At 54.3% G+C, this 12,894-nt stretch overlaps 1 protein-coding gene across 1 annotated transcript in view; it reads right to left on the bottom strand.

The window, feature by feature from the left end:
• DLL3 (delta like canonical Notch ligand 3) overlaps nucleotides 1-10,781 on the bottom strand; it is a 235,936-nt gene extending 225,155 nt beyond the window's left edge. Inside the window, exons 1-3 of the mRNA XM_029913205.1 lie at nucleotides 10,545-10,781; nucleotides 8,946-9,102; nucleotides 225-482 (exon numbers count right to left, since the gene is read on the bottom strand). Coding sequence (XP_029769065.1) covers nucleotides 225-482; nucleotides 8,946-9,102; nucleotides 10,545-10,781 — 652 coding nt within the window. The remainder of the gene's footprint in view (nucleotides 1-224; nucleotides 483-8,945; nucleotides 9,103-10,544) is intronic.
• Nucleotides 10,782-12,894: the final 2,113 nt, after the last annotated feature.

The following is a 12,894-nucleotide window of genomic DNA, read 5'->3' as shown; positions in this document are numbered from 1 at the left end:
AGTGGGGGGGCGTGGTGTATCCGGGGGGTGTGGTGTATTCAGAGGTCCAAGGGGCGTGGTGTATTCAGAGGTCGGGGGGGCATGGTGTATCGGGGGGCGTGGTGTATTCAGAGGTCAGGGGGCGTGGTGTATCCGGGGGGCGTGGTGTATTCAGAGGTCTAAGGGGCGTGGTGTATTCAGAGGTCGGGGGACGTGGTGTATCGGGGGGACTGTCACTCACTCACCCTCGGAGCAGTACTCCCCCCTCCAGCCGGGCAGGCAGACGCGGGCGCCCAGCTCGTCGCAGGCGTAGTGCCCGAAGGGGTCGTCGCGGGGGCGGCAGTAGTCAGAGCAGCCCTCGCCGTAGTAGTGCTCGTCACACAGCACGTGGTAGGAATAGCGCAGCTCGCTCTGCTCGCCCAGCTGCACGTCCTGGGACCAGTCCTCACCCACCGCCAGCCGGCGCCGCGTGGCCAGGCGGCTGATCAGGTTCTGGGCGTCCTCTGTGGGGTTGGAGGGCGGGGGGGGGGGGGGGGAAGAGGAGAAACGGACGGTCAATGAAGAGCCTGGGAAAAGCACAATGCTTCCCCTCCCCCTTTCCCTGCAATGACCCCCCTCTCTCATGGGGCAGGGCCAAAAACCGGGCCCTTCAGCACAAAGGGCCTGAGCCAGACACCACTGAAGTCAAAGGGCCTTGAGACGAGGCATAGACATTGCTCACTTCAGCTGAAGGAGGAGCTCCGTTAGCCAGCAGCGGTAGTAAGGCCATTATCCTCTATACGGACCAGCCACTACAGGGAAACACAGAATACTGACCCAACAGGGTAATGCCCTTTGCTCCCTACCCAGAGGAGGGGTCACTCTTAAAGAGGTGTGGGCCAGGTCCTTTAACAGAGTCCGAGGACAGGAGGGACCTCTGCGATCATCCAGCGTGACCCCCAGTGTAACAAGGCCAGAGGACTTCCCATCGGCGCTAGAGGAGATTGTTTCGTAAGACATCCACAGGCTTAAGTTTAAAATCGTCAGGGATGGAGAATCCACCTCGACCCGTGATCAGTTGTCCCAATGGGTAATGCCCCTCACTGTTGAAACTGTGCATCTGATATTCCCGTCTGACTATTTCCAGCTGCAACTTCCCGCCGTCAGATCGTGTTTGACTTTTCTCCCCTAGGCCGAAGAGCCCTTGATTAAATATTTGTTCCCCCTGTAGGTGCTGATAGACGGGGATGAAGTCACCCCTGAACCTTCTCTTTGCTAAGCTAAATACATCGAGCTCCTTGAGTCTCTCGCTACCAGGCAGGTTTTCTAACCCTCTGATCCTTCTCATGACTCTTCTCTGACCCCTCTCCGATTTACCAACATCCTTCTTGAACGGTGGGCACCAGAACCGGGCACAGGATCCCAGCCGCGGTCGCACCAGGGCCAAACACAGAGGGGAAATAACCTCTCTGCTCCTCCTCGAGATTCCCCTGTTTATACATCCCAGGATCACCTTGGCTCTTTTGGCCCCAGCGTCGCACTGGGAGTTCATGGTCAGCCAATTATTCGTTCCCCCCACCCCAAAACGTCTTTCAGAGTCACTGCTTCCCAAGAGAGAGTCGCCCAAATTCTTTCCTTTCTAATTCCCATAATGAACTCGCTGCACCAGCTCCCCTCACTCTATTGGCTTAAATCCCGGCCCCCAGGCACGTCCCAGTCCCCAGCCCACCCGGGATCCCTTCTCCATCCGCCACCCCACTCAGTGCCCCCCACCCGCCATGAATCTGCCCAGCTGGCAGCTGCTTGCCCTCTACCCAGGCAGATAGAATCATAGCGATGTGGGGCCGGAAACCATCTAGTCCCAGCCCCCTGTGCGGAGTCCGGACCAAATAACCCCAGACCAGGCCTGACAGGTGTTTGTCCAGTGACAGGAATTCGATAACCTCCCTTGCAAGCCTACTCCAGAGCTTCCCTCCCCTGAGAGCTCCGAATATCTACCTTCAATCTCCCTCGCGGCAGATTAAGCCCATTTTTTCTTGTCCTCCCTCCAGCGGACATGGAGAACAACTGATCCCTGTCCTCCTTAGAACAGCCTTTAATGGATTTGACGACTGTTCTCAGGTCCCCCCCTCAGTCTGCTTTGCTCCAGACTAAACAGGCCCAGGTTTTTTAACCTCTCCTCCTAGGGCAGGTTTGCTGAACCTTGGATCCTTTTGGTTGCTCTCCTCTGGCCTCTCTCCAATTTGCCCACATCTCTCCTAAAGCGCGGCGCCCAGAACTGGACACCGTCCTCCAGCTGTGGCTTCCACAGTGCCGAGTAGAGCGGGACAGTTACCTCCCGTGTCTGACATACGGCACTCCTGTTAATACCCCCCAGAATGATATTAGATTAAAACTGCATCACACTGTCGGCTCCTATTCAGTTTCATATCCACTAGATTCCCCCCGTTTCTTTTTCAACACTATTATCCCCTGGCCAGTTATTCCCCAAGCATTTGATTTCTCCTTCCCCAGTGAAGTATTTCACACTGGTCTCTACTGAATGTCCTCTTGTTGAGTTCAGACCAATTCTCCAATTTGTCCAGGTCGTTTTCAGTTCCAGTCCTATCCTCCAAAGTGTTTGCAATCCCTCCCCGCTCGGTGTCATCTGCTGATTTCATAAGCATCCTCTCCACTCCATTGTCCAAGTCATTCATGAAAATATTGAACGGTACCGGCCCCGGGACTGACCCCTGCGGGACCCCACCAGTTACACCCTCCCAACTGACAGCAAACCATTGATAACTACGCTCTGAGCTCCGTCTTTCAACCAGCTGCACACGCACCCGATAGTCGTTCCATCTAGACCCACACTTCCCTAGGCTGCTTAGGAGACGGTCATGTGGGAAGGTGTCAAAAGCCTTCCTAAAAATCAAGATACATCACATCTAGTTTTACACACATACCCCGATCGAGTAGGCCCGTGACCCTGCACACACCTCACAGATGGGGCCAAGTAGGTGTACCCACAGCACGTGCCCCCCACCCAATTACACCTCCTCCCCGCCCCTCCATCCACCTGGGACCCCGCCTTGTCCCAACTCCCTTGCGATCCGTGACACTAGTGCCAACCTGTAAGGGGAAAGAACAATCCCCCCTTCTTGCCCCACATGTGTCGGGGGAGGGGCCGACCCAGCCCAGGCAGGAAGGGGGTCAGACGCTGCCTTTGGGGGAGAGTCTGTGTCCATTTGCCGTTCCCATCCGTGCCTGAGTTCCCCTTCTCCAGCACTCGCTCTCCTGCCTCCAGCGCCCCCACAACACACACCCAGCACCCCTCCTCCCCACCCAACCCCTGACCCTTACCCCCTCCTCCCCACCCACCCAATTCCCACACCCCTCTCTCCTCCTGCACCTCTACCCCCACACCCAACCGCCACACCCAGCACCCTGTGGAGAATGTGGGAATGTCTTGTAACATTTTAAGGAACAGTGTGTGATGCAGTTTACCCACTGCCTGGGAAGAGGTCAGTGCCTCCTCTGGGGATAGGGGGATTGAGGGACATGTGTATAACATCTCTGCCTGAGGCTGTATCCTCCCTGCAGAGCCTAAACCGGCATAGCTCCCTAGTGTAGACGCAGCGTATGCGACAGAAGGAGTGCTGGCCTGTATGGTAGCACCAGCTCCCCGATCGACAGTAGCCAAACCACCAGAAGCACTGTGTGTCTCCACTGACGGCTGTGTTGGCATAGCTAAGTTGGCTGGGGGGGCAGTGGCTTTTTCACACCCCCGACCGACAGAGCCATGCCAGGCTACGTTTTATGACTCTAGCGTGGCCCGAAAGTGCCGTCGAGAACTGAAAGGAACCCACACAGATGAATGGCAGATCCAGGGACTGGCATAGGAACCCTTCACCCCCAGCCGCCCGAGAAAGAGAAGAGCTGGGATCCAGCAGGGGTGAGGACAGAAACATAAGCGGGACCAGGCCTAGGTACAGAGACACAAGGTGGCCCCCAGGACAGCTGCTTCTGCGCAGATAAACTGTCTTAAGCTTGGCTTTTCCATGCACACCTCAGCACTCTCCGAGGCTAGATTCCTGATGACTAATCAATGCTCCATTGTCCTGAAAAGGCTGCCTGGTCTCACCAGGCGTACGCCCTGGGTGCACGGCTCCCTGAAGGGGTACAAGTGCCTATAGGAGTCTGAACTTGGCTGGTCTCTCGATAGAGCATCCGGACAGAAATGAGGTCCCAGAGTTTTGGGAAAAGCTATGCTCAGGGCAAGGCAAGACGTAGTGGTCCTTCTAAGACAGTGGTTTTCAACCAGGGGTAGGCATACCCCTAGGGGTACACAGATGTCTTCCAGAGGGTACATCAACTCATCTAGATATTTGCCTAGTTTTACAACAGGCTCCATAAAAAGCACTGGCCAAGTCAGTACAAACTCAAATCTAATACAGACCACGACGTGTTTATACTGCTCTATACTACTACACAGTCACTGAAAAGTACAATATTTATATTCCAATCGATTCATTTTATACTTACATGGTCAAAATGAGAAAGTCAGTGATTTTTCAGTACTAGTGTGCTGAGACACTTTTGTATTTTTATGTCTGATTTTGTAAGCAAGCAGTTTTTAAGTGAGGTGAAACTTGGGGGTACGCAAGATTAATCAGACTCCTGAAAGGGTTACAGTAGACTGGAAAGACTGAGCGCCACTGTTCTAAGGGACTGGATGAAGGCCAGAGCACTGGACCCATATTGATCCATGACACCTGGTGGCAGTAGTGGGATACTAGATGCACCAGTAGTGTTTTGCATCCAGTGACCACTGTAGGGTGAGCAGCCCAGTTTGAGAGCAGAGAAGAGGGGAGAATCGGAGAATGCCCCAACACAAGAGCTGGAGCAGCAGAGACTGGGGCTGAAAGCAAAGGAGCTTCAAATGGAGGCACCGACGCTGGAGACAGCCAGGTCCAGCATGCTGAGCAAGAACAAGACGCTCGAGCGCGCCACAGGCAAAACACGAGTCATGACAGAGGGACGCATGCACCGGAAATCAAGGCGCCAAGGAGCAAGAGGCCGTGTGGAACCCCAGCTGGGGAGATCTACTCCACAGATACAACATTACTGCCCCACTTGGAGGAGGATGGGGATAGAGATGCCTTCCTCGCTGCCTCGGAGACTGCTTACGTCTGAATTGACCCCTAGGACAAGGTTTCAGTCGGAGTGTGCAGAAGACCAGGGGAGGGACATATACGGAGGTTGCCACCCCGGTGGGAGAATAGCTCCACCAATGGGGTACAGGAGTCACTTCTCTGGAGACTTTGTTGGGTTAGAACAATTCCACCCAGCGTGGCCCCCATGAGTTTAAAAGATTGGATGGTTTACATGAAGGTGGGAGGCTTTTTTGAAAACACCTGCTCCAAGGAGTCTTTTGGGGCCGTCCTCCGGCCTGTGTCATACAGGAGATCAGACCAGATGATCACAACGGTCCCTTCTGGCCTTGAGATCTGTGAAAATACGGTTAGTGGCTCAGAAGTCTAAGGATCTGTCTGTCGCAGGCTGATTGGCACATGAGTTTGTGGACAGTACATCCAGTTATCAAACAAGACTCAAAGGGGATTGGCCTAGGCATGGGGTGGGGGTGGGGGGGTTGTGGAAGCACCCCAGATGTGGGATTTGGGCAAACGCAAACTGGGAGGGGGCAGCTGACCTGGGTAGCCCCCGGATCCCAAAGATCTAAGCTGCAATATCTGCAGAAGGATGGGGCATAACGGGGTGTACTGCCCGAGCCTCCATTTCCTGGGGCCTGCCCAGAACCGAAGGGTTAATCTATCATCTGCCCAGCCAGGAAGGCAGCCGGTACCTTAGCTGTGTGAGTGACCGCGTGGGAGAAAGATGTTACTCAGCCAGCGCCTCTTGTGCATAGGATCTGCTGGTAGATAAGTCCCCACTCCGCACACAGGTGCACGCTCCCTGTTATACTCTCCTGGCCCCAGATCCAGCTGATCCCCAAAGGGAGCGAAAGGTGGGAAATATTGGGGGGACAGCGGGACCCTGGAGCCAATCCCCACGTAGTAAAGCCACATCGAACACTGCAATCTGGGGCAGGATCCGCGTGCGAAACCCGTGCCCCGCCCGGCAGCACAGGAGTTCTGGGCAAACTCCGGCAGTGCTGTAGGTGGGGGAGCCTGGAGGAGACCCCCCTTTTGCTCTACTTTTCGGAAGGGACGCTGTAGCTTTGAGCGGATGCAGCGTTCTTGGAGCCGCGTTGGTCCCAGGATACAAGACCAGCTAGGTGAGGTAACTGGAGCTTTAAGGCACAGTCCAGCCCTTCTCCTGGTACAAACCAAAGGCCTGGGGGCAAGCACTGAGGGGAGCCACACGGACAGACCTGGAGGTGTCAAGCAGGTGGGAGGGAGGGGGAGCTTTTCCACCCCTACCTGCCACACAAGGGAAACGCTGGTAAGCTCACGACACCTCCCTGTCTGTAGACAGATACCTGACCTGGAGTGGAGCAGAGGAAGGACCCCCACCCAGCTCCACCCAGAAGGCATAAGTCTCACCAGGCGAACTCCCTGGAGCCTGCATCTGTGACCAAGGCAGTTACTTCCCTGCCTGCCTGCACTGGGGAAACTGAGGCACAGCGGAGACAGTGACTTCTGCCCAAGAGAGGAAATGGGGTCCTGGCATAGGCACCCCTGCCTTACCTGACCCTGGGACACCCGGAGCCACAGCTGGGTTAAGTCCCGCTCAGCAGGGAGACAAACTTTCCCTGCTCCCCTCCGCAAACTATTCCAAGAGGCACTTCCTGGCCCACCCTAGCCTGCAGCGCTGACGGTTGACACCTGGAGGAATGGAGGAGGTAGCAGCAGGGTCTGATTTCAGCCTCAAACCCGAAGGCTTTAGGGGGGCAAAGGGGTGTAGAGGGGAGGGCATGAAAGCTCCCCATGTGGCCCTTGCTAGCGTGACCTAAAGGAGAAGACCTGTGGGATGGATTTGAAACGGCTCTGTCCTGCTAAATGACAACTGCGTGTCATTTAACGAGTAACAGCTGTTCTGTAAGACACTAGAGATTATCCGGCAGAACGGTTCTCCGGGGAACTGGAGACGTTTGCCCTGGCGCGTTCTGATGACTGTAGGAGAACGCTAAGCTGGGGGGAGAGGTAGATACACTGGAGGGTAGGGATAGGGTCCAGCGTGACCTAGACAAATTGGAGGATTGGGACAAAAGAAACCTGATGAGGTTCAACAAGGACAAGTGCAGAGTCCTGCACTTAGGATGGAAGAATCCCATTCACTGTTACAGGCTGGGGACCGACTGGCTAGGCGGCAGTTCTGCAGAAAAGGACCTGGGGATTACAGTGGACGAGAAGCTGGCTATGAGTCAGCAGTGTGCCCTTGTTGCCAAGACGGCCAACAGCATATTGGGCTGTATTAGTAGGAGCATTGCCAGCAGATCGAGGGAAGTGATTATTCTCCTCTATTTGGCACTGGTGAGGCCTCATCTGGAGTATTGCGTCCAGTTTCGGGCCCCCCACTACAGAAGGGATGTGGACAAATTGGAGAGAGTCCAGCGGAGGGCAACGAAAATGACCAGGGGGCTGGAGCACATGACTTACGAGGAGAGGCTGAGGGAACTGGGGTTATTTAGTCTGAAGAAGAGAAGAGTGAGGGGGGATTTGATAGCAGCCTTCCACTACCTGAAGGGGGGCTCCAAAGAGGATGGAGCTCGGCTGTTCTCAATGGTGGCAGATGACAGAACAAGGAGCAATGGTCTCAAGTTGCAGTGGGGGAGGTCTAGGAATCCACACAGATGAATGGAAGATCCGTTCATGAGCCCTTCGCCCCAGCCGCCCAGGAAAGAGAAGAGCTGGGACCCAGAGGGTGGCAGGGGTGAGGACAGAGATGTAGGAGGTACCGGGGCTGTGTTAAGAACTAGGACGAAGACATAAGGTGGACCCCAGGAGAGCATGGGATATCAGAGCAGCTGCTTCTGCCCATATAGACGGTCTTAAACTTGGCTAAAGACTCTTCGGTGCTGGATTTCTAGTGACTAATCAGTGCTCTGTTGTTCTGAAAAGGCTCCTGGTCTCACCACACACATGCCCTGGGTGCATGGCTCCCTGAATGGGTACAAGTCTCTACAAAAGTCTTATCTCGGCTGCACTCTCAGTAGAGCGCCAGGACAGAAACAGGGGTGCCAGAGATGAAGGCCCAGTCTGGGAGTCGGAGAGGTGCAGAATTCACCCTTGGGAAAGGCTATGCGCAGGCTTGGCAAGAAATAGGGGACCTCCTAAGAGACCATATGAAGGCTGAAGCAATGATAGATGTAGATCTATGACAGCTGGTGGCAGTAGTAGGATACTGAATGCACCACCCACCCAACCCCCACGCCTCCCAGCAAACAACTCTCATAGGAATCACCCAGAGGATTCTGGATCAGAGCTGAGGGCCATCTAGCTTGGTATCCCGTTTCTGACAGAAGCCAGCACTAGATGCAACACGGAAAGATGTAAAGATCCTGCAGTAGCCGAGGGGAATAATCTGCTCCCCACACAGATCTCACCCTGATCTTTACTAATTACAGATCTTAAGCCTCAGAGCGGGAGGTTCAGCTCCCTCCTGTACAGACTCTTCTAACCCTGCATATTCTTGTTCTCTACACGAATGTCCAAGACCGTTTTCTCTTGTGCTACTAACGCGGCACCGGTGGGTGGGTCAGCAGCAGTAGGGATGGAACTGGCGACCTCTGGATTTAAAGGCAGGAGATTTCCTGCCCAAGCTAAGAGACCCAGCTCCCCAATCAAGGCTACAGCAGGCTCTTCCACCCTATGGGTGTGCCTACACTGCAAAAAAAAAGGCGTGTTCTTAACCCACGTGCTTAATTCGCGTTAGCTAACCTGGGTTAAAACAGCAATGAAGACCCAACCAATCGGCTCTAGACGCCAGGCTTCTCTAACTCCAGCTGCTAACCCGCGTTAAGAGGAGAATGAGAAGTTGCTTACCTTGTACAGTGACTGGAGTTCGAGCTGGGTGGTCCATACACACGTTCGAGCGGGTGGGGTACACGCACAGCGGTGGAGTTCGGAATCTTTTGGCCAGAAGTGTCCACACGGCACATTCGTGCCCTGGGGGCTCTTTGTGTTTTTCCCGCAAGGGTGTCTAAAGGCCGAGCATGCCGGCACGCTCCATTCCTCTTCACCGCAGAATCAGAGTTAAAGGGCTCCTGGCACGTGCTTATGGAAGACATCTCAGCGAACCGCAGTCACTTCTCCTTCGAGTCATTGTCTATATGCACATTCCACGGATGCTGGCTTCCGTCCATTGAGTCTAGGAGAATAAAGACTCAAGTATGGGCCGGCTGAACGCAGCTTCCAAGCTGGAGACTTCAGTAAGTACCTAGTGCTTAGTGAATGAATGGATAGCGTCCCCAGTGGCTGCCCTGCCTGTGCGCACGTTCTTTGAGGAGGCTGCTGAGGCTCTGATGGAACGAGTCTTAAAAAGGATGGGGAGTCCTTTGCCCCCTCAAAGCAAGGCCTCGCGTCGTCAGAAATCCACATGGACAAAGGCTGTGCCTCTCATCCTTCCTAGAATGGCCACGAAGGGCCTAGGGGAAGATCTGCATGGCTTCTTTCTTTGCAGATAGGAAGCCGGAACTTGTTGGACATCTCAGGTGTGTAGAACTGGAAGCATGAGGCTAAGGAAAGAACACGGGTAGGTGGATTTGCTGGTTCAGATGGAATTCTGTGACTCCCCTTTGGCAAGAGCTTTGGATGGGTTCTTAAAGACACTGGATAGCTGACTATAGAATAAAGGACCCAGCCGTGCTTGACTCTCTCCTACCCTCCTCACCCAGCCGATAGCTACCCTGAACGCCATTTTCACAGACAATTGCAAGACAGAGCACAATCGCGATTAGTCCATCAGCACTGAAACAATCAGGTTGAGGTCCAATGGGGAAACCAGAATAGGTGGAAACCCACTGATCAGGCCTTTTAGAAATTTCAAGACCACTGGACGCGAGAAGGTAGATTGGCCCTCTATACAGGGAGGAGGTTAAGCGATCACGGCCGAGCGACCATCAGCGAGAGCTCAGTGGCAAGTTAAGTTTGAGTTCCAGTCGATAATCCAGGATCACGGGCATGGATGCCTTCTGAGCGTTCAGAGACTTGTGACACCATCTGTGAGAAATTCTCGGCCATTTTGCAAGGTAAGTCTGTCTTGTAGAGTCTGTCCAGCTGCCAACCAGGATATCCCAAAGTGCAGAGAAGCAGGACTCAACAACCGTCCAGAAGCCCAGCTGCGAGATGAGGAGACTTCAGATCCAGATAACTTTCCCCTTGTCCTGTGATAATAGATCTGCTACCAGAGGTAAAGTCTTGAGCCGAGAGCCGGAAAGTCTCAGGATGTCAGAAACCAAGACTATCTCAGCCATGCCGGGTGCTCTCAAGCCAAGACCATGGCCAAGACAATCTTGGTTTCTGGACATCCTGAAGGTGTTGTTTCATCTTGCAAATGACTCTGTCCACAGATAGCGCCAGTCTGAGAAGATGGCTTGAAAAATGGAGTCTTTGAGTTCCCACTTGTGGTTCAAGGAGACGTACCTGCTCCGACCGTCTGCTATGGTGATCTGCAGACTGGGTAGACAGACAGCCGAGAGGACACTCCAACGTCTGATGCCTCAGCTCCACACCTGGATGGTTTCTTGGCCAAGCGGGTTGGATCTGCCGCCTCCCTGGCTTGTTGAGGTAGAACATGGAGGTGGGGTTGTCCGTCATTATCTGGGCATGCTGACCTGCAATATGACTCAAGGAGGAGTCTCCAGGCTTCAGCAGCACCATGAGCTCTCAGAGGTCGATGTGCATCTGTGTCCTCAGGGCATTCACAGGCCCTGTGTCTGCAGGTTGTCCATATGTGCTGCCCATCCTGAGAGCAATGTGTCCATCCCCCTCATCCTGGATAGGTGGGGAGGTGCAAAGGGGCGTTTGCTGGGTCTTTCCACCAAGCCAGAGATGATCGACCCAATGGAGAGGGGGCATGGAGAGGGCCATATCCAGATGATATTTGCCTGGGGTGCAGACAGGCCTCGGCCAGCCCTTCATGCATCGGAGGTGTAGTCCGGCATGAAGCTAGGAGACCACGAAGAGCAAGGGACGTTCTCCCAACTACAGAGTCTCACTCCTCCGCCACCACTACAAGATCAGGGATGAAAGATTCTTGAACCTGTCCCAAGGTAGGAAGCCCATGGGTTTGAGCAGTGCACCAGTGAACTCCAGGTTCGGCACCAGGCTGCGGGTGTATTGAGCAGCGTTTGAGACCCAGTGAGGTGACTTTCCCTGAACCAGCCAACTGTCCCGATGAGGGCATACTGACATGCCTTTCTTGCTTCAGTATTTTGCTGTAATCTCCAGAGCTTTAGTAAATAACCTCGGGGTGGCTGAGAGGCAAAGGGGTAAGATACATACCGGTAATGCCAGTGACCTACCATGGATCTCAGGTACCGGCTATTGGATGGTATCATGCCTATATGGAAGTACACATCCTGAAGGTTGAGCTATACGAACCAGTCCCCGGAGAGGGAACAATCCAGTTGAGGGTCACCACCCTGAACGTCAGCTTGCGTATGAACACGTTCAGTCTAAGATGGTTCACCATCCGTCTCCCTGCTTTGAGAGGAGGAAGCATCGTCTGTAGAAGCCCGTTCCCCGCTACGGCAGCAGGACCTGTTCTGTTGCTCCAAGAGGCTCTCTCTCATTGTAGAAGACCCTAATGAGAGTGGTCCCTGAAGAGGGATGAGGCGGCAGGTTGGGATCGGGCACTGTGAGGCACTGAATAGGATAACCTTATGATGTCCAAAACCCACTGAGCTAAGGTGGTGCAGGACGATTTCTAAAGGAGGGAGCTAGCTCTGAAGCCAAAGGAGTGGTCTGGATCTCCGGCCAACCCATCAAAACTGGCGTTTCTAAGGAGGAAGGTGGGACGCCTGGGTCGATGAGACAGGCTGCCTTCTCCCGCGGAAGCGCTGTTTCTTCCCGGAGGGGTTCTGTGGCCCTGTGGTGGAAGAAGGGGGGGGGTCAGACTGTTCTTTGAGGAGCAACGGTGAAGTTCACCACTCCCGGGTGACATCACAATCCCTCGGTGTTTACACACCAGCTCCGAGAAGGAAGCATTTCAGACAGCAACGACAGAGCACGCCCACCGCCATGGCCAGGGAGCGAGATGCAGCATCGTTACCGACTGCCCCTCAGCAATCCCAGGATGCCTCCATCCCGCCACCATGGCTACCCGGCTATTTTTAGCACCCTGGCTCAATCAGAGCAACACAGGTATGTCTACCTCAGCCGGAAACTACACCTCCAGCTGCAGCGTAGACGCATTGTTCCATTGTCCTACTGTTCTTACAGTTCGGACGTTTTTCCTGACATTTAATCTAAACCTGCTGGGCTTTCGTTTGAACCCACTGCCCCTTGTCCTGCCCTCTGTGGGAAGAGAACAACTTTTCTCCATCTTTCTTATGGCAGCTTTTGCAGTATTTGAAGACCGCTAACGTGTCCCCCCGCAACCTCCTCTTTTCCAAACTAACCATACCCAGGCTCCTTCAGCCTTTGCTCATACGGTTTGCGTTCCACCCTTTGTCGCTCGCCTCCGGATCCTTTCCGGTGTCTCTACATCCTTCCTATCCAGCGGTGACCAAAACTGGACACCGTACCCCAGCTGAGGCCCATCCAACACCGAGTAGAGCGGTACTGTCACCTCCGTTGACTTCCTCCATGGGTAGGAGGAGCGCCCTTGCTCTTCTCTTCAAGAGGTCTTGGAACCTGCTACAACCGTCCAATTGTGGGGCTGGGGCGGGGGGGGGGGCACCGCTGCTTCATCTGGTGAGGATGAGGATGACAACGATGGCAAAGCAGTTGGCCCTGCTGGGTCTACAAACCCATGCTCTGAAGTGTCCCT

The sequence above is a fragment of the Terrapene carolina genome, unplaced genomic scaffold, assembly GCF_002925995.2.
Source record: "Terrapene carolina triunguis isolate 2854851 unplaced genomic scaffold, T_m_triunguis-2.0 Scaffold517, whole genome shotgun sequence".
NCBI classification, from domain to species: domain Eukaryota; kingdom Metazoa; phylum Chordata; order Testudines; family Emydidae; genus Terrapene; species Terrapene triunguis.
This window is presented reverse-complemented; position numbering and strand designations above follow the sequence as displayed.